A 21,662-nucleotide genomic window follows, 5' to 3' on the forward strand; every position below is an offset into this window, starting at 1 on the left:
ACTGTATCTATGTTAAATTGATGAGGTGGCCAGTGACAACTGTTATATGTAGCTACATAATTTTTTTAATAATGTTGGAAATTTAATCTGAAATTTATACATGAAAAATCTTAGCTTTAGTTCTAAGACCATGTAGTCCGTATTTTCAGTTAACCATGGGCAATTATCTGTCATTTTTTCTTTCCAGCTTGCCTTCATGTAGCCTGTGTCGTGCAGCAGAAAGATGCCAGACAGTGGTTTGCTGAACTTTCTGTGGATATGGAAAAGGTATTCTTTAAACTTCCCTAAGTGGAATATAAGCTTGAGTATTTTAAAAACACATGTCATATTTACTTATCATGAGCCCAAAATCTCATGATGTCCAAAAGGCTCTGAAGATTATTGGTTAAAAATATCAAAAAACATGTTGATGGGAAGATCTGATGTTGACTATTTAAGATACATAATTTTCTTTTTTTAGCTTTCAGTTCAACAGAATCATAAACTTTTTGTTAATTCGTTGCGACATAGCCTCTAACATCTAGGATTGTATTAAAAGCTACCTAGTGATCACTAAATACTATTGTTAGAAGTCTGTTTCCTGGCAGTGTGGTTTCTACCCTATTTTCTATCTTTTCTACTCAAATTTTGAAAACATTAAAATTAATCCATTACATCTACTTTGGTGGAGAAGAAAGAGCTCATTGGAAAACTATATATGACAGATTTGTAGCTCCCAGTTTTTGAACACATTAACTTAGATAAAGAATACTTAACAGAGAGTTAATACAACATACTACCTCCCATTAAATTGCTAAAATTGTTCTTAGAGGAATATGGTGTATAGTGGTAATTCCTTCATGATTAGAACCTTTATTTATTTATTTATTTAAAATTTATTTATTTGAAAGGCAGAGTTACAGAGGGACAGGCAGAGAGTGGTCTTCCATCCACTGGTTTATTCCCTAAATGGCTGCAACAGTTGGAGCTGAGCCAGTCCAAAGCCTGGCGTCAGGACCTTCTTCTGGGTCTCCCACATGGGTGCAGGGACCCAAGGACTTGAGCCATCTTCTACTGCTTTCCCAGGCTAAGATGTCAGCTGATAGAAGGAATCCAACTATAGTGATAGATAAGGCAGACAAGATACTTCCAAGAGTTCACAGAAAAGTGGAATTAGGGAATGGGCATTTATCCTAGCAGTTAAGATGCTGTGTTCCACATTGGAATGCTTGAGTTTATTTCTTGGCTCTGGCTCCTAACTCCAGCTTCCTACTAATGCAGACCATGGGAGGCAGCAGTGGTGGTTCAAGTAATTGAGTTCCTGCCTTCCCATGGAAGATCAGGATTGAGTTCTTATCTCCCTACTTCAGCTTGATTCAGCCCCAGCCATTGCAGGCAGCTGAGGAGTGAACCATTAGATGGGACCTGTCTCTGTCTTTCAAGTAAATAAAAAAATATTTTTTTAAAAATGGAGTTTAAAGGTAAGGTATTTAGGTACAGAAGAAATTTTGAAATCCACACATGAACTTTTTATACATGCAGAAAGATGAAAGGCTAGGAGGAAAAGCCTAGGTAGTAACATAGTGAAAACTACTGCTTTCATGTTTATCAAGATTATCTAATCTAACCTGAGTAGTTAAGGACAGATACCTCATGTCCTTTTTCTGGGTGTGTTTTTTTTGTTGTTGTTTTTGTTTTGTTTTGTTTTTTTGTTTTTGTTTGTTTGTTTGTTTTTTGGACAGGCAGAGTGGACAGTGAGAGAGAGAGAGAGAGAGAGAGAGAGAAAGGTCTTCCTTTGCTGTTGGTTCACCCTCCAATGGCCGCCGTGGCCGGCGCACCGCGCTGATCTGAAGCCAGGAGCCAGGTGCTTCTCCTGGTCTCTCATGGGGTGCAGGGCCCAAGTACTTGGGCCATCCTCCACTGCACTCCCAGGCCATAGCAGAGAGCTGGCCTGGAAGAGGAGCAACCGGGACAGAATCCGGCGCCCCGACCAGGACTAGAACCTGGTGTGCCGTTGCTGCAAGGCGGAAGATTAGCCTAGTGAGCCGCGGCGCCAGCCCCTTTTTCTGGTTTTTAAGGATGTCTAGAATGTGGTGTTTGTTCTTTGTATACGAAATATTGGTTGTTTTTACCACTGAGAATTTTTCAAATACTTTCTTCTAGATTTTGGAAATTATCAGGGTTATTTTAAAATTATATGAACAGTGGAAGAATTTTGATGAGAGGAAAGAGATGGCAACAATTCTTAGTAAGATGCCGAAACCAAAACCACCTCCAAACAGGTACTTTGTAAACTTTTATTAGTTTCATTTAATCACATATCATACTCATATTTTTCTTTGATTATGTTGTTTTGTATCTTAAAATTTCTACAGAAACTTCATGATTCATGCAAATTTTTTAAATTTGTGACTTGATTGAAAATATCTTGTAAAAATACATTAAATTGATCATCTGTTAGTAACTTTATCTAACACGATGGAGGTCTATTACAGGTATCCCTCAACATATGGCCACATACTATATATAAGTTTAAATGGAACAGAATTAGGCAAGTTCATATGAAATTCAGGGATAGTTATGGAGCAGTTTCATTTCAATTATCTTGTGCTATCTTCCTGCACCGCCCACTTACCATTACTAGCTATTACCCTGTTTTATAAATCATCATAATGGCTTTTAAAAATCTCATTGAATGATCTGATATTGGAAAGAATTTTGGTTTTTGAGTAACACTAAGATCCATAGACACTGTACCATAATTTTCTGTAAAGTGGAACACCTGTGCTAAGAATTTTTTTTTTTTTTTTGGTTATTGTTTTAAATAAGATTTGTTCATTTACTTCAGTGGTTCTCAGCCTTCACCATAAATCAGATCATTTGAGGTAGGGAAAACAGGTCAGGTGGAAAATAAGGAAATGCTACCCATCTTAATCATTTTTCTGGAAAATTAACTAAGTCATATAGGAGGGATCTTCAAAAAGTTCATGGAAAGTGCATATTATAAAAAATTATGCAAAATTTTTTGCACCAAAATAAACTTATACTAACTTATTACAAGTTTGAACAGGATCTTATTTGAGATACTAAGAAGGATAAGACACCAATTTGAAAAGAGCCCCTATTAGAACAACATGAATTCTACAATTGAAGCAAGAAAAAAACATCAAATTGATAGTAAAGCTTGGGTGGAGGAATGGTGAAATCATTGAAACCTTATGAGAATTTTATGGGGTTAGTGCCTCAAAGAAGTAAGCAGTGTACAAATGTATAACTTATTTTAATAAGGGATGAAACTTGAAGATGAAGCGCACAGTGATGGCAGATCATTTATATCCATGTACAAGAAGAAAATTAATCACATTGTGCCCTAATTGAATTGGACCAACAGTTAACAATAGAAACAATAGCCACCACTCCAGACACCTCAGTTGGCTTAGCTTACACAATTCTTACTGAAAAATTAATGTCGAGCAAATTTTGTGCTCAAGAGGTACCAAAACTGTTCTGCCTGGATCAGCTGCAGACTAAAGCAGAGCTTTTAATGGGAATTTTTAAAAAATAGGATCAAGATCTCAAGGCATTTATTTGAAGAACTATAACAGGAAGTGAAACATATATATATACAGTATGACCCTGAAAACAAAGAATAATGGCTACCAAGAGGTAGAGTAGAAGTGGTTCAGTCAAAGCAAAAGTGACCAAGTCAAGAACAAAGGTCATAACCATAGTTTTTTGCTTGTTGACTTTCTAGAAGGTCAAAGAATGATAACATCTCCTCATTATAAGAGTGTTTTGAAAAAATTAGCCAAAGCTTTAGTAGGAGTCTTTAATCAGTCTTTTCCCATTATAACAATGTTCTTGCTCATTCTTCTCACCAAACAAGGGCCTTTTGGAGGGAAATCATAGGCATCCACCTTACAGTGATAAGGTTCCTACTGACTTTTTATTTCCTGATATTAGAACAGTTTTCAAAGAGCACCCATTCTTCAGGTGGTAATGTAACAAAAACCAAAAAAACTATGTTAGCATGGTTAAATTCCCAAAACCCTCAGTTCTTTGGGGTTGGATTACATTTTTGGTGTTTCTGCTTATAAAAATGTCTCGAACTTGATGGAATTTATACTAGGAAATCAAGTTTTTTTTTTAATCTTTTAATCCTATTTTCCATAAACTTTTTGAAGTCTCCTCTTAATGTTAAGATAGATTTGTGGACTGATACTGATTAGTTAATGTTACAGTTTGGGAAAAAATTAAAACGACTTATACAAGGAGCTGTTTAAGGCAGTTATTGAAACAGCTACCTTTGGATGCATTTTTTACAGAAATTCCCTGAGTGATTCTCCACTAGTGGCAGGGCCTGAAGCTGCAAGATGATGGTGGACAAGATAAGGCAATAACCCTGTTGCCACAGTTACTGGTACTTTCAGTTTTAGTTGTATTTATTTTAAACATTCAGCAATTTCTGGGAAATTGCCATATTTCTTTCTGATTTATAAAGGTTTGCTGTATTTACATATGATTTCATTATGCCTTTGGAAAACAAGTTTGTTGGTTTTTTTTTTTTTTCTGAAGAATAATTTCTTGGTTTTCCTAAATAGTAGGAATAGGATTTTATATGTAAGCTTTAATAAAAAAATTGTTCAGAAGAAGCTATAATCTCTATGTTGAGTGATACCTGTAATAACAATGAAACCCCATACCCTAATTTAAATTTTTGAGTATATATAGACACTAACTGCTAGAATGCTTGGTGTGTTACATAAGAATAAAAACATAAAATCAAGTGTTAGTCTTCTGGATTTTAATTTTTCTGTACCTGTGTCCTACAACTAAAATGGCTTTGCTTTATAGAGTTGTGCATAGAATAGTGAACTTTAAAAACATTAGTGGGCTATCACTAAGTGAATCTTTTAATTGGTAAAAAATCTCTTTCTTCCCTATTTGAACAGTGAAGGAGAGCAGGGTCCAAATGGAAGTCAGAACTCTAGCTACAGCCAATCTTAAAACATTCCGAAGAATTCCATAGTGGACCACTTGGAAATAAACCATTGGACAGATTTCAGTAATGTCTTCAATGGAACACAAATGAAAATGAATAGCTTGTTTCTGTCAAGCATACTTGGAAGTGATTTTATTTTTGCAAAATAAGTTTTTCCTTACCTAAGTTGATTCTAGTATATAATTGATCAAAATCTCCTGGTTATAAAAGTTTGGAAAGGTTCTAAGAGGACCTGTAGACAGACATTTCAAAATTAATAAGTTTTGTTCAATATTTCTTAATTTGGATAATAGAAAAAAATTAAGCTAGGAAACAAAACATAAGTGTTTAAAATTATCTTTGGTCATTGAAGGACCAAAAAAGGAAGTAAAAAGTCAATATGTGAGGTTGTTTTTTTCCCCTTCATAAGTTAAACTTTAAAACTCTTAAGGAATCATGTCTTACAAAATCCTGGAAGATTTTAGTGATGATGTGTATAATTTCAGGGAAATTAATCAAGTACCTGTTGATTTCAAAATGTATAGTAGCTCAGCCTAGTAGAAAAGTGCAATATGAGGGGTCTTGAAAAAATGTATGGAAAATGCATCTTATGAAATAACTATGCATGGATTTAAAGATTTTCTTGCACCAAGACCAACTTTTAATTCCATTTTTCCATGAAATTTTTAAGTCTCCTTATATGTATACCATATTTTAGCAGTTTAAAAGTTACATTAATTCTGTAACCATTTGAAATGCTGGGCAAACTTTTAAAAAAGACCCTACATGAAGATACTTGGAATTCATTCAGCTAACCTGGCATTTTGAAAGCTTAATTGGATCAAACACAATTAATAAGGTTGAAAAATTGGTATAATTTTAATGTTAATTTTTATTCTGCTGTGAAAAGTTTTTATAAAGTATATACACCTTAGTTTAACTTTATCTGTTAGTGTGGATTTACAAACTTAATACAGGTATCCTGAGCCAGGAACACAATCAGGTTTCAGGCCAGTTTGATACTGGCTTTTCTTAAGTAGGACTTCAGACTAAATGTTATGTCAGTGGGACTGTGTTGTCTGTGGAACTTAATAAATTAATCATTTTATTCAGACTTGAAGGAGAGTGCTAAATAAAATTTGGAGTCATAGGATATTGATGTACAATTTAAGGATTAAAGTTTTTATAAATCATTTGTGAACATGGATTTATTAAATTAAATGGTGACTTCCTAGTATAAAAGTACAAGAATAAAAGTAAGTTCTCCAGGTACATTGACTAGTGTCTTGAATTTATCTTTTTGAATTTGCTTATGATATTTTTCTGAGAATCTGTCTTCCTTTAGGTAAGTATAAATTAAAGCCTTCTAATAGTTTGTCAAGGGGGTAATTTCAAATGGCTTATAAACAGACTTTAAATTGTGTCCTGCTTCCTTAGGGAGACTGTCAGATGATCTGGAAAAGGGAGAATGAATAAAGTCAGTACCAATGACAAGTAGGGCCTTCAGGCTTATGGTAGGATAAGAAATAAGGAAAAAGCTCTCCTCAGGTCTGAAAGCATTAATGTGATTGGGTTGGGTGGGCAGAGTAAATTCTATGTCACAATCATTAACCATAATTTTTCTTTAAGCTTACCTATATTTCTTTATAATTTTTACTTTTAAAATTAATACATATACCTCATAGTTTTGTTTTCTATTTCTTATTGTGGAAAACTTAAAACTGTAATGAACCTCCATGAACCCATCACCCAACCTCAATACCTGTCAATTAATAGCCAGTTAAATTTCCTCTAAATTGCCACCCTTCTTCCCCCTACTTGCATATTATTTTGAAGGAAATCTCAGACATCATTTCATGCATAAATATTTCAGTATGTACTCCTAAGAAACAAAGTTTTTTTTTATAAAACAAAAAACTATTTAAGTATTAATTGTATGTAAAACACAATTAGTAAAAAGTAAATTTCTTAGTCAAATATTCAGTGTTCAGATTTCTAGATACTGCATAAAACATTAAGAATTATTAAATATTTCTATTCAAAAGTCTTAAAATTCATAGATTCCTCTATCTCATTCTTAAAAGCTTCCCTTTTTACTTTGCTTGTCTACTGAAAATTTTTCACCATCTGGATTTAGCTGATTACATTCTAGACATACCACTTACCATGTTTTTATTTTCTGTGAATTTGTAATTGAATCAAAAAGTTTGATCAGATTCAGGATTTTTTTTTTTTTTTTTTTTTTTTTTTTTTTTTTTTGTAGACTACTGTAGAAAGTGGTAGCTTCCATCAGGAGGCATATCACTGTGGCTGGTTGTCTTCTTGGGATTTATCAGCCATTGATGAGACATATTGTTTTTAAAATCAAATATTACCATTGGCTATACTGTCTAGTATTATAGTCACTAGCCACTTGTGGCCATTTTGAACACTTAAAATGTGGCTAGTATGAGTTGAGATGTGCTGTAATTTTAAAAATATGTGTTGGGTTTTAAGTACTTAGTATAATACAAAAGAATGTAAAACTCAATAATTTGTTTATAATGATTACATGTTTTAAATGATAATATTTTGGATACATAGGACTAAATAAAACATTATTAAAATGTATGTTACCTGTTTCTTTTTAATTTTTTAAATGTAAGAAAATTTAAAATCATACAGTGGCTGGTAGGACCCTGTCCCATTCTCCTTAAATGTCATTCCCATTTCCCAGAGAAAGTCACTTTCAACTTTTAGTCATTTCTCCACTGTTTCACATTTCCAATACACAAGCTTTTATTATGGCATTTATTTGAGTGTTTTCTATGTGCCAGGTATGATGTATGCCTTTCACATTTATGAAGTCAGCCTCATTTTAGTGATGAGGAAACAAGGGTTAAGTAATTTACCTAATCACAGATTAAGAGGTAGAGCTTGGATCAGATTCCAGTCCTTGAAATGTGGGCATTTGAGTTACAAATACTTCAGTATATATTCTTCCTCTGCTCATCTTTCTCTCTCCCTCTCTCTCTTTTTTTCAATTGTAAATACTGTCTACTAATTTCCTTCTATGGAAGATAAAGATTTTGCTTTCTCACACATCTGTTCTCTATCTAAAACCTGATTCTGTTCTAGGACTTCTATCATTTAGTTAAATTTGTATTCATTATATATTAAATATGCAAAGATAATGTTTTCTCCAGTATATTATGATTACATTTCCTTTCTTTTAAAAGATTCTTGTCTTTCTGGAGTAGTAATTACCTTAGATGTAATTTGTTGCATTTACTTTGTATTTTCTATTAATTTGTTCCAGACTCATTTGTCGCCATTCATTTATTCCCCATTCTCTAGGTCTGGCCTAACTGCTCTCTAGGCCAAGTAGCACAACTGTCCTCATAGAATTGTTCACATTGGGACCTTTCTATGATTTCTCCCATACTGGTACCAACTTACAGAGAAAATCAGTCTTTTTTTTTTTTTTTGACAGGCAGAGTTAGTGAGAGAGAGAGAGAGAAAGGTCTTCCTTCCTTTGGTTCACCCCCCAAATGGTCACTACGGCTGGCGCGCTGTGCCAATCCGAAGCCAGGAGCCAGGTGCTTCCTCCTGGTCTCCCATGCAGGTGCAGGGCCCAAGGACTTGGGCCATCCTCCACTGCACTCGCGGGCCACAGCAGAGAGCTGGACTGGAAGAGGAGCAATTGGGACAGAATCGGGTGCCCCGAAGGGGATTAGAAAGCAGGCGGAGGATTCGCCTAGTGAGCTGCGGTGCCAGCCGAAAATCAGTCTTTTAAATAGTACCTTGTTCTTGTTTAAAAGTGCAATGTGTTCTCCTCAACCTTAGAATATTAATTTAGTTTTTTTGTGTGTAAAATTTTTCTTTGTTCCTTGCATTAATCTGTTTCCTCAAAGTTTTTTTTTTTTTTTTTCTGTTGGGTTTAGCCACGGTCTTTGAAATTAAAAATCTTTTTAATTGTCTTAAGGATCCTTTGTATTTCAGAGACACAAAGAATGCTAATTGGAAAGTTTCATTGCATGGGTAGGACTTTTCAATGATGGGCTTTCTAAAGGCAAAGGACCAACAAAATCCCCAACATAATTTTCTGAAGGATTTTTTTGGGGGGATGGCCAGTTTTTCCATAGAGGAATCTTAGTTTTTTAGGTGGCATAAGCTGGGCTGTCAGAGTTTTTGGAGATGTGAGGACAGAGAACTAACTCTTCCTGGTTCAGTATTCAGAGTTTCATTTTATCTTCCTATTTTTTCTAAGGGGTCTCACTGCCATTCTTGCCTCCAGATGTTTAGAGAGAAGTTTAATCTGCCTTCTTTACCCATGAATGCTAAGTGAATACAGAGAGCAACCCAACCCAAAATATCAATTGCCAGTTAATGAAAATTGATACTGTACACAGTAATATTAATAATAATAGCATAGTATTGTTTTTTTAACTTGTATTATCTGATTTAATCTCTAAAACTGTACTGTGAGGCAGGAACTATTATTATCCCCAATTGGATACACTTCAACCAGATTCTACCACTCTAATACCTTCTTAAAATTTCTCTCCTTTTCTATTTTCCTTTACTCCTGGAAAAACTTACAGCACAGGAAAGTATATTTTTGTATTAATAAATTGCTGCCTTTATAAACATTGAACACTTTTTTTTTTTTTACTGGATCCTGAAAGAAGCATTCAGTTTTTCATTTGTCTTTAATAATAAAAAATTTCTCACTGATCCTACCTCTATCCAGTATTTTTATAATATATAAATACTAGATGGCAAAAGGGCATATTATTGCAGAATCCAAGAGACCCAACCAGTATCATAAGGCAGGTGAAGAACGGAGACACTTGATTAATTCAGGCTCTTTCCATTAGGCTGTTTATTGTTGCCATTTTGAACAGGATATCTTCCTTCTAAGCCATTATGGCAGTAATACAGAGTATATGTAGCCTTTAAAAATATAATCTGGGGGCCAGTGGTGTGGCATCAGGTTAAGCTGCCACCTGCAATGCCAGTATCCTGTATGGAAATCAGTTTGAGTACCGGCTGCTGAACTTCTACTCTAGCTCCCTGCTAACATGCCTGAGAAAGCAGCAGAATATGGCCCAAGTGTTTGGACCTCTGCTCCCACATGGGATACCTGGATGAAATTCCTGGCTCCTGGCTTTGGCCTGCCATAGTGGCCATTCCAGCTGTTTGGGGAGTAAACCAGCAGATGGAAGATCTCTCTCTTGTTCTCTCACTCTTTCTCTAATCCTGCCTTTCAAATCAATCAATAAATAAAAATTTCTTTTAAAAATGTATCAGGAATTAAGGTATTATAATTGTGTAATCTTGTTTAAGTGTATTCAAGTGAGGATAATAGTTCCTTTCTCACACACAGAAAAGGTAATAATAATATATTTACCTTCTAGCTATATTAAATAAAACTATAACAATATTGTTAAAGTCTACTGTGCCCACCCACCAATGGAAATCATTCTGAACTTGGTTATTTATTATTTTCATAATTTATTTGTACTTATTCTGTATATGTCCATATACCTAAATATTATTTTGTATGTTTTAAAACTATATTATACAGTATATATATCCATATTTGTCTTTTTTATTGACATTGTAAGAGTCATGCATGTTATTACAGGTACCTTTAGGGTTCTCATTTTCACTAGTCATCATCAACACTGTCTTATTTACCATTAAGCAAGCCCATCTACTATCTGTTAGGGATTGAATTTTTGTTATTTTATTTTTAAGTTCTAGAATTCCCATTTGATGCTTATACTTTATATTTTTCCATTGCTCTGATGCCTGTTCCATTGCTCTGATGCCTTTTTTTAATGGTTGTCATCTAAGTTACTGAACTTATTCATCACAGTTATTTTGTAAAGTCTGTGTCTGAAGATACTAATATGTAGCTCTTCTGTAGCTATTTTTTTTACTGTTATTTTTCAGTCATGAGGTCTTATTTATTGCTATGCTATTAAGTTTTGAGCATTGTATATAAAAAGTTGTAGGGATAACTGGTGACTGTTACTCAGAGCTACAAACTGCCCCACAGGCCAAATCTAGCTTCCTATCTGCTTTAGCCTGGTCTTGAGTTAAGACGTTTGCTGTATTTTTTTAATGGTTGAAAAAATAATCAAAAGAGGAATAATATTTGGCAGCAGAAGTGTGTGTGTGTGTTTTCCAGCTTTTCTAATTTTTTTTTTAAATTTTATTTATTTGAAAGTTAGAGGTAGAGAGAGAGGAAGAGAGAGAGAGAAAGGTCTTCCATCCACTGGTTCACTCCCTAAATGGCTGCAACTGTCAGAGCTGAGCTGGTCTGAAGCCTGGAGCCAGGAGCTTCTTCTGGGTCTTACACATGAATGCAGGGACCCAAGCACTTAGGCCATCTTTTACTGCTTTCCCAGGCACATTAGTAGGGAGTTGGATCGGAAGTGGGCCCATTTTGTAATTCTTATAGAGTTGGTCTACAAGAAACTGGAGTGATAATCTCAGAAACATAAGTATATAAGTGCAAGGGCCTGTTGCTGTGGCATAGCAGGTAAAGCTGCCACCTGCAGTGCCAGCATCCTATATGGTCACCAGTTTGAGTCCTGGCTGCTCCACTTCTGATCCAGCTCTCTGCTATTGCTTGGGAAACAGTAGAAGATGGTCCAGGTGCTTGGACCCCTGCACCCACATGGGAGATCCGGAAGAAACTCCTGGCTCCTGGCTTTGGATCATCTCAGCTCTGGCTGTTGCAGGCATTTGGGGAGAACATCAGCAATGGAAGACCTCTGTCTCTCTGCCTCTGCCTCTCTCTAACTGTGCCTTTCAAATAAAATAAATCCTTTTTTTTTTTTTTTTAAAGAAATATAAGTTGATCAGATTCTCCAATGGCTTCCCATCTCACTTAGGACAAACCAAGTGCTTATAGTTACTGCTAGGCCTTAAATAATCTGAATGACTACATGAATAAGAGTGAAAACAGATGGGTCTGAAGAAACGGAGAAGAAAATAGGTTGGAGGCTGGCACTGTGGCGTAGCAAGTATGGGTGCTGGTTTGAGTCCCAGCTGCTCTACTTCTGATCCAACTCCCTGCTAATGTGCCTGGGAAAGCAGCAGAAGATGGCCCAAGTACTAGGGCCCCATACCCACGTGGAGACATGGAAAAAGTTACTCGCTCCTGGCTTCAGATCAGCCTGGCCATTTGGGGAGTAAACCAGCAGATGGAAGAATCTCTTTAATTCTGCCTTTCAAATGAATAAATCTTTAAAAGAAAATACAAGTTTATTGCACACTAACAATTGTAGGACTTAACATTAAAAAGGAATATGTATATTTATATATACATGCTACTAAGAGTCATTTACATTTGGGTTTCTATTTTCAGTTTTAAAAGATTTATTGTTTATTTGAAAGATAAGAGTTAGAGAGAGAGAGATCTTCCATCTGCCAGAGCCTGGAGCCAGGAGCTTCATCCAGGTCTCCCATGGGGGTGGCAGGGTTTCAAGCACTCTAGCCATCCTCTCCTGCCTTTCTAGAGGCATCAGGAGCTGGATTGGAAGTGGAGTAGCCAGGATATGAACTGGCACCCATATGTGATGCCATCGTCTCAGGTTAATCCACCGGGCCACAATGCCAGCATCTGTTTTCACTATTTTTTACTGAGGTATGATCACTTACAGAAAACATATATTTTTGTGTTCACTTAAAATGAGTTTTCACAAATGTATGAAGGGACTTCAGTAAGCCCATTGGAAAATACATTTTAACTTTTTATCAAAAACATGGATTTAAAAAATTTTTTGCACCAAAATAAGCTTATTTTTAATTTTGTTTTCCCATAAACTTTTTAAAGTAATCCCTTATTGATTAATTTAATGACACTTCGTCCAAGGTATGGAACATTTCTGTCACCCTAGAAAGTTTCTTCCTTGCTTTTACCAGTTAATCTTCCCTTCACAGAAGCAACCACTATTCTGATTTCTATCTTCATGCTAATTCTAGTTTTTTAAATTGCAAGTTATATCATGACCTTGCTGGTCACAACACTGCCACAAGTCCTTGGGTGTCTGGATCCTAGATTTATGAATTTTTAAGATCAAGACTGTTAATCTATTGTTCTACTTTGTAGTGTCTTTGAGGAATAGAAATTACATTAACATGTATTATCACATGTGATTAGGTAATACAAGTATCCTGGTCTTTTGGACTACTCTTGAATTAAATGAACAACTTAATAATCAATTCCTGGAACCCAATCCTTATGTATCCATGGCAAATTACAGTCCTCAATGGCCTGTGAAAGTAAGCAGGGGAGTGGCATTCTCAATTCACACTTGAAGAAAAGGTTCAAAAAGTAATTAATTTACACAAAACTCCCTTACCATTAACCACTGGTACCAGGACTAGGTTTTTATTTTGTTCATTCCACTATGCTAAGCTGCATGCATACAAAGATAGAGCCAACTGGTGTTCCAAAACTCAGTTTCCTTGTTTCTTTGTAAATTCATAGGATTCCCATTCCTTCCATCCTCCAGCATAATGTTGAGCACTGAAAACAATCAAATAGTTATGTGAACATTTTCTCCTGATGTATAGTAACAGAAAATTGACAGGAACTTATAATTTTATTTTCATTTTATTTGAAAGGCATAGAGACAAACACCTGGCACCTGGAACTGCATCCAGGTCTCCCACCTAAGTGGCAGGAACCCAACTATTTGAGCTATCATCTGCTGCCTCAGAGTGTGTATTAGCAAGAAGGTGGATAGGATGTGTAGGAGCCAGGACTTGAACCAAGGGCTCTGATACGGGATGCAGGCATCCCAAGTGGCAACCTCACCCTGCGCCAGATCCCTTCCTTGGTTGGTAGGAACTTTAGAGATAATGCAGTAGCCATTCACCATGCTACTTAGATTCTAAGCCTATGAAAAGACTGTGTTGTTGGGGCCAGTGCTGTGGCATCGCAGGTAAAGCTGCTGCCTACAATGCTGGCATCTCAGATGGGCACTAGTTTGAATCCTTCTGTTCCACTTCCAGTCCAGCTCCCTGCTAATGTCCTGAGAAAAGCAGCAGAAGATGGCCCAAGAGCTTGGGCCCCTACTACACACATGGGAGGCCCAGGAGTTCCCAGCTTCAGTCTGGCCCAGTGTCAGCTGTTGCGGCCATCTGGGGAATGAACCAGTAGATGGAAGCTCGAGCTCTCTCTGTAACTGAATTTCAAATAAATTATATATGTGTATATATATATATATATAGAGAGAGAGAAAAGATAGAACCTCTTAGTCTTTTTTTTTTGTTGTTTTTTGTTTTTTTTTTTTTATCTTTTATTTAATGAATATAAATTTCCAAAGTACAACTCATGGATTACAATGGCTTCCCCCCCCCATACCGTCCCTCCCACCCACAACCCTCCCCTTTCCCACTCCCTCTCCCCTTCCATTCACATCAAGATTCATTTTCGATTATCTTAATATACAGAAGATCAGCTTAGTATACCTTAAGTAAGGATTTCAACAGTTTGCTCCCACACAGAGACATAAAGTGAAAAATAATAGATGATTTTTTTTAAAATGATGATGAAATCAGATCAGACCTATTGTCATGTTTAATCCCAGTGAGAGTCAAGTTGGGAATTGATAATTTCTTTTTTTTTCTTTTTTTTTTTTTTTTTTTTACAGAAGATCAGTTTAGTGTACACCTCTTAGTCTTATTATAATGTCTTTACTAGCAGTAATTAATAAAAATTCCTGAATAGAGTAGTAACAATGTCTACTTAAATGAATATATGAAACATTAAAATACCCTTTCTTGAATCTATTTTTCCCTTCCTCTACACACCTGTTAAAGCCCAAAGATATTGCTGTGTCCAGAGCCTTCTTGCTTCTTACTCCAGCTAAACAAGAAAACACTAGATTGTCAGATTTGGATGGCTTTACTTCATTGTACTTCTCTTTGAAGTCTCTTGGGTTCATCTGAAGAGCTTCACCTACCTCATCCACTGAAAGAAAATTAATAATTTCAACAAATTTTAAATCCAGTAAATTACTGAAAATAAATATTTATTAATAAGCTTAAGATATATGTCACTTACGTGGTATATTGACAGACCCAGGGATTTTTCCATACTCACGAATTTCCCATGTCTCTCTAACATCAATTAACATAATGTTTTTGGAATTTAGCAAGCTTTTTAGTTCCTTGTAAGTGACATCTTTAGAAACAACAGTACAAAAATTGTGGCAACTTCCCTTTATTGTCTTCAAACCTAGAAAAAAATCCAACAATTTAGGCAACTTCACAGTGACACCATAGCTGGAAAGAGTAGGTTAAGAATTTTCTCCCCAGTTTCAGTTAGCTAACTATAGTTGATTTTTTTGTTTTGTTTTTGCTTTAAAAAAAAAAAAAAACTATGAATTCCATGTGTGTATGCTGCAGTGTAAAATAATAAGTAATATATCCTTGGTCTCTGCTTCTAATTCCTGACACAGAGCTCCTAAATCCCTTGGAATTTCTGGGGTGATGGAATCTTTTATTCTACTGCAGTGAGTAGGTGGGCTCCTGGATAGCTTGAAGTTGAGGGCTAGTCTCCAGAAAGACAAGGTCATGATCAGTTCTTGGAATATTCAGCTCCATCCTTCATCCTCCAGAGAGTGTTAAAGAGCTGGAGATAGAGTTTATCGTTGATTATATGTTGGCAGGCATTGTGGTTTAGCAGGTTTAACTTCTGCTTGTGACACCCAAATCCCAAATCTGAGTGCCAGTTTGAGTCCTGATTCCCTCACTTCCCATCCAGCTTCCTGTTAATGAGCCTGGGAGGCAGCAGGTGATGGCCAAAGTACTTGGGTTCCTGCCGCCTATGTGGGAGACATAGATGGAGTTCCTGGCTCCTGACTTTGGCCTGGCCCAGCCCTGGCTGTTTAATAAGCCATTTGGGAAGTAAAACAGAAGATGGAAGCAGTCTCTCTTGGTAACTCTGCTTTCAAATAGAAGATAGATAGATAGATAGATAGATAGATAGATAGATAGATAGATATAAAGAGATCATTTTAAATAAAGTAATCAGTCATGCTTACATGCTTACATGACAAAGCTTCCATAAAACTCCCTAACCTGCGGGTATCAGAGAGCATTATGAGTTGGTGAATAAATGCTCATTTGTTAGAATGGGGTACCCCAACTTCACAAGGACGGAAGCTTCTGCACTTAAGACCCCTGCAGACCTCACACTAGTGATATGCAGTGTTTCACCTGGCTGTTCATTGACATCTTTCAAATAAGTCTTTTTAAATAATTAAAATAAATGCAAATTGGCCTGTGGCATAGCGGGTAAAGCTGCCATCTGCACTGCCAGCATCCCCTTTGGGCACTGGTTCAAGTTTCCAGCTGCTCCACTTCTGATCCAGCTCTCTGTTACGGCCTGGGAAAGTAGTAGAAGGTGGCTCAAGTCCTTCGGCCCCTGCACCCATGTGGGAGACTCAGAGGTTCCTGGCTCCTGGCTTTGGATCAGCCCAGCTTTCTCTGTTGCAGCCATTTGGGGAGTGAACCAGTGGATGGAAGACTATCTCTACACCTCTGCCTCTCTGTAATTCTGCCTTTCAAATAAATAAATAAAACTTTTAAAAATGCAAATAAAAATAAAAGCAAACACCTGGACTTAAGGAATTTTTCATTCAACTAGCTGTTTTGTGAATCCTAATACTATCCAGAGCCAGCAGGCTGAATTCACATTTATTATTACTTCTTATTCCTAGGAACTGAAAACCATGGTAATTTTATACATTATGTTAAACTCAAGATTCTGACACTTAGCTGTTGGGAAACATAATTGTTCTTCTTATAGAGTCAACAAGCTGACATTTAACTTTCTATAATTTAGCTATACTCCTATTGGGAAATTGGGAGAAGCAGGAGATACTCAGTGAAGACTGAATTTGTTGGGTTTTCGTGAAGGGGTTATAGCACCTGCATCCCACGTCAGTGCTTGGGTTTAAGTACTGCTTCGCTTCTGATTCCCACTTCCTGTAAACGCTCACCTTGGGAGGCAGCAATGATGAACCAAGTACTAGGGTCCCTGCTACCAACGTACGACGTGGACGGAGTTCCCAGCTCCCGGCTTCAGCCGGGTCCAGCCCTGGCTGCTGTGGGCAGCTGGGGAGTGAGCCAGAGGGTGGAAGATCTTTGTGTCCTTCTTCTGTCTATGCCTTTCAAATAGTAGTAAATAAAGATGTAAAAAAAAAGAAAGAAAAAATAAAAAGACTGGGTTTCTTGTCTTTCCATTCAGTGACAAAAGCTGGAGGGAAGCATGTGTTCCCCCCAAACCTCTCTTGGTATGCACCACTACACACTAATTCTTTAGAGCTAGAGAGTGTGCTTTTTATGGGTCATGGCCTCTACTTGTCAGTCAGCCACACGATCTGATGCTCAACCAGAAAAACACCTATTCCCTCGCTGAAGAGGAACTGGCTATTTGGGATTTACAGATAATGTGTAATGTGTGATGGATAATGTGTGGGTCTCATAAGGGATTATCAAGAGTAATACAGACCAAACCTAAATGAGAGTGGAGTTTCTCAAACCTGGCCACCCTGATAGGGGCTGCAGGCATCCCAAACAGGGTCTTAACTACTACTGCCAAATGCCTGCTGCTGATGTTCACCTTTTGAGTCTAACCTTTGAGTAACCTCCTACTTTGGTATTTTTGCTATTTTTACATAGGTAAACCTAACTCTAGGATACTGCATACAGCACTGTCCAACTTCCTTAGACTGTTCTAGGCCCTTCAGCCCTCCTTGCCAGCATGGTTTACCAAACCTCTGCCCTTTCCACTCCAATTGCCCTACCCTCCTGCTAAATCAAAAGTATATGTATGCTTTAAATACATTTTCACGGTGGGAAGAGGAAGGATCGTAAAGTTAGGTAAGCCTAGGTTCAAATCCTGTCTTGTCCACCTGCCTCAAATCTGCTTGGAACACGTGCACTCTGTAAGGCCCAGTTAAATGTCACTTGTCACCTCCCTTTTAACACTTCCATGTCTGTGTATCTAGTAAAATACTTGTACACATATGCAAAGCAGCATGCACAGTGGTAGTTCTTGAAGAACTATTTATTACAATAGCAAGAACATTTGAGAATCAAAGTGTTCAGCTAGTTAAATAAACTATGGTGCCCTCTTCCTTACAATGGGATAAATGTAGCAGTTAAAAGTTGACATGTACTTTCACAGAAAGCTTTTGAAAACCCAAAGGAGACAAAATTACAGAAAAATCTGCGCACATCACATTCGTATATGTAGTATTTTACATGGATTTTTAGTTAGACAAAATGTTTAGAAGAATGTGTACCAAGGGGCCGGTGCTGTGGTGTAGCAGGTAAAGCTGCAGCCTGCAGTGCGGGCATCCCACATGGGTGCTGGTTCAAGTCCTAGCTGCTCTACTTCCAATGCAGCTCCCTGCTGATGTGCCTGGGAAAGCAGTGGAGAATGGTCCAAGTCCCTGGGTCCCTGCATCCATGTGGGAGACCTGGAAGAAGCTCCAGGCTCCTGGCTTCAGACTGGCCCAGCTATAGCCATTGCGGCCATTTAGGGAGTGAACCAGTGGTTGGAAGACCTCTCTCTCTCTACCTCTCTGTAATTCTGCTTTTCAAATAAATAAATAAATCTTAAAAAAAAAAAAAAGTGCACCAAAGCTTATCTAGGAAAGAGAGTGGGCTGGACAAGATATATAGAGACAGGCTGTGCTTCACTGATGGTTTTACTGTAACAAAAATATAACATGTAATTCTCTCAATACTTTTAAACTGCATAAAGCACCTATCTGTAATGCTTCCTGCAGATCGGGGAGTCAGCTGTTCTTTCCATTGCAGTCTCACTGGACTGGGCTGTGTACGGTGATGATTTGCTTCCATCTCCCCGAGAAACTGCTCAATAAATGACTGCCGAGTAAAAGGTACAAGGGAACAGCAGCGTGCATAGAAAGGCACATCATGACAGAGAACGGATCAGCAGTTAACGAGGGACTGGGGACGGGGCAGTGTCATCCTGGGCCTCTGGAGCTGCATCCCAGATAGCAGTTGATTCTGGAGGAGAGGCAGCTTATAAAGCAAAAAGGGGTCTGCGTTCTGGATTCGGCGCTTTCACCTCTCAGGTCCCTCATTTGCAGAAGGGCGGTGCTTTGTTTTTATTTCACCTCTCAGGTCCCTCATTTGCAGAAGGGCGTTGCTTTTTTTGTTTGTTTTTTTACCACGTTAGGTATCTGCCTCGCCACCCCAACAGCGCGGCTCTCCGGTGGGTCGCAAGGGCTAGGCTTGTGAATATGCCTCTCCAGGCAAGGACTGGCCAGCTTGGTTGCTCCTCTGGGTTACGAGCCCACGCTCAGTGAAGCACCACTTCCATTAAAACCCCTGCTGCTGCGGCCCCCAGAGCAGCCCCTGGCCCCAATCGCACGGCTCCGAAGAAACAAGAACCCCAAGTGGGCGCTAGATAACCAGAGGCAAAGTCATGGGTCTGAACTTTAACTGGGAGTCGAAAAAAAGGCAGGCACCCCCACCAAAGCCACCGCTTGCCCGGGATCCAAGATTGGGCGCTCTCCCTTCTCCCCAGGACCGCCAAGCTCACCGCAGAGAGCAGCTTCCACGGACTGCAGGACCGCCCGGCGCGGGGTCGCGAGCAGCAGGCGGGGCAGCACCATCGCCGCTGGCCCACCACTTCCTCCTCCTCCTCCTCCTCCTCCTCCTTCCTCTCTTCCTCTCCAACCCAAGGCGCGTTGCTCCCGGCTCTCCAGCGCCCTCCAGCCAAGCACCGGCCGAACTCGGCATTGCTGCAAGGCTTAATTTGCTCGACCAAAGCTTCCCCTGGTTTAAAACTGAAAATCGTTTTGGAAGAAACTCAGGGTCATGAATGCTTTTATGGTTTTGATTATTATTTTTTTAGGCAAGGCAAAGTTTAAAAGCTATGACAAGAGGCCGGCGCTGTGGCTTAGAAGGTTAAACCTCCGCCTGCCATGCCGGCATCTCATGTGGGCACTTGTTGCAGTTCCAGCTGCTGCTCTTCCGAGCCAGCTCACTGCTAATGTGCCTGGGAAGGCAGCAGAAAATAGCCCAAGTGCTTGGGCCCCTGCACCTACATGGGAGACCCAGAAGAAGCTCCTGGCTCCCGGCTTCAGCCTGGAACAGCCCCTGCCATTGTGACCTTTTGGGGAGTGAACCAGTGGATGGAAGATCTCTGTGTCCTTCTCCCTCTCTCTCTGTAAATCTGCTTTTCAAATAAATAAATAATAAATCAGCAAGCCAGTGCGCCTTCTGAGGGCTCCCGGAGGAAAACTTCCTTAGTGGCCCTCTCTATCTTCCAGTGGCTGCCTGCATTCTCTGGCTCTTAACTCCTCCATCCTGAAAATCAGCTCCATAGCAGCCACACATCTCTGAATCTGCCCCTTGCTTCTGTAGCAATGTCACCTTCTTTTTCCCTGGTATTCCTACCTCCCTGTTATACAGATCTCTATATCAGGGCCAGCACTGCGGCCTAGCCAGTAAAAGCCGCTGCCCACAGCGCCGGCATCCTGTATGGGCACTGGTTCGAGTCCCTGCTGCTACACTTCCGATCCAGCGCTCTGCTATGGCCTGGGAAAGCAGTAAAAGAAGGCCAAGTCTTTGAACCCTTGTATGCACATGGGAGCCCCGGAAGAAGCTCCTGGCTTAGGACAGCCTCTGCACAGGCTGTTATGGCCATTTGGGAAGTGAACCAGCCGACAGAAGACTCCCTCTCTCTCTCTGTCTCTCTCCCCCTCCACCTCTGCCTCTCTGTAACTCTGCTTTTCAAATAAATAAAAAATAAATTTAAAAAAAAGATAGAGAATTGCTCCCATGTAGTCTGGTATCACCCTTAAAATAAATAAATAAATCTCTCTATATCAAAACTGAGACAACCCAGGAGAATCTGATCTCAAAATACCTAATCTAATCACATCTGCCTTTTGCCAGGCAAGTTGACATGGTCTCAGATTTCAGGGACATCTTTGGGGATGGGAGCACTATTTATTAATTTATATTTTTATATTTATTAATTTTATATTAATAAATATGTGTATTTATTTAAACTGTCTCTTCCTTTTCTTTGTAACTTTGCTTTTCAAATAAATAAATCATATTTATATTTATTAAGATTTGATTAATTTATTTAAAAGAGTTATTAAGATTTATTTATTTATTTGAAAGGCAGGGTTACAGACAGAGAGAAATAGGTCTTCCATCCTCTGGTTCACTCCCCAAATGGCAGCAATGGCCAGGGATGGGCCAGGCAGGGGCCTAAGCACTTGCCTTCTTTGGCTGCTTTCCCAAGCATGTTAGGGGGGAGCTGGAACAGAAGTGGAACAGCCAGGACTCCAATCTCATATAAGATGCTGAGGTCGCAGGCTTAACCCACAGGCCTCAACACCAGCCTCTCATTATTTCACCTTTAGCTCATTCTCAATTTAGTTCCCCGGTATAAAGGAAGCTATATTTAACTCCAAATTTATTCAGATTGAAATCAGAATATTGGGGCCAATGTTGTGGTGTAGTAGGCTAAGACTCTGCCTGCAGCACCAGTATCCCATTTGGGCACCAGTTTGAGTCCTGGCTGTTCCTGTTCAAATCCAGCTCTCTACTATGGCCTGGGAAAGCAGAGAAAGATGGCCCAAGTGCTTGGGGTCCTACACCAATGTGGGAGACCACGAAGAAGCTCCTGGCTCCT

The 21,662-nt window shown here is 38.6% G+C and overlaps 2 protein-coding genes across 3 annotated transcripts in view; one reads left to right on the forward strand and one right to left on the reverse strand.

Annotated features, from left to right (window-relative positions):
- CCNC (cyclin C) overlaps nt 1-6,232 on the forward strand; it is a 33,246-nt gene extending 27,014 nt beyond the window's left edge. Inside the window, exons 10-12 of one of the 2 annotated variants that reach the window (XM_017345299.3) lie at nt 188-267; nt 2,143-2,261; nt 4,305-6,232. In XM_017345299.3, coding sequence (XP_017200788.1) covers nt 188-267; nt 2,143-2,261; nt 4,305-4,356 — 251 coding nt within the window. In that variant the 3' untranslated portion in view covers nt 4,357-6,232. The remainder of the gene's footprint in view (nt 1-187; nt 268-2,142; nt 2,262-4,304) is intronic. The other variant, XM_002714921.5, reaches the window with a different exon arrangement.
- Nucleotides 6,233-13,316: 7,084 nt separating this feature from the next.
- Nucleotides 13,317-19,716, reverse strand: LOC103349855 (thiosulfate sulfurtransferase like domain containing 3). The gene is made up of 4 exons (XM_008263313.4): nt 19,551-19,716; nt 15,030-15,203; nt 14,777-14,936; nt 13,317-13,487 (listed from the first exon to the last, which is right to left on the reverse strand). Exons 1-4 carry the CDS (start codon nt 19,621-19,623, stop codon nt 13,418-13,420), a joined length of 477 nt encoding a protein of 158 aa, XP_008261535.1. The 5' UTR covers nt 19,624-19,716; the 3' UTR covers nt 13,317-13,417.
- Nucleotides 19,717-21,662: the final 1,946 nt, after the last annotated feature.

This window comes from Oryctolagus cuniculus, chromosome 5 (assembly GCF_964237555.1).
Source record: "Oryctolagus cuniculus chromosome 5, mOryCun1.1, whole genome shotgun sequence".
In the NCBI taxonomy this organism is placed as follows: Eukaryota; Metazoa; Chordata; class Mammalia; order Lagomorpha; family Leporidae; genus Oryctolagus; species Oryctolagus cuniculus.

What these genes read in the sequence shown, in the direction of transcription:
- LOC103349855 (XM_008263313.4), bottom strand. Translation starts at nt 19,623, where the DNA reads ATGGTGCTGCCCCGCCTGCTGCTCGCGACCCCGCGCCGGGCGGTCCTG. An exon ending in CGTGGAAGCTGCTCTCTGCG is followed by an intron (nt 15,204 to 19,550) that starts GTGAGCTTGGCG and finishes ATTTTTTTCTAG; the next exon opens with GTTTGAAGACAATAAAGGGA. An exon ending in ATATCTTTGGGCTTTAACAG is followed by an intron (nt 13,488 to 14,776) that starts GTGTGTAGAGGA and finishes GATTGTTTTCAG; the next exon opens with TGCTCAACATTATGCTGGAG.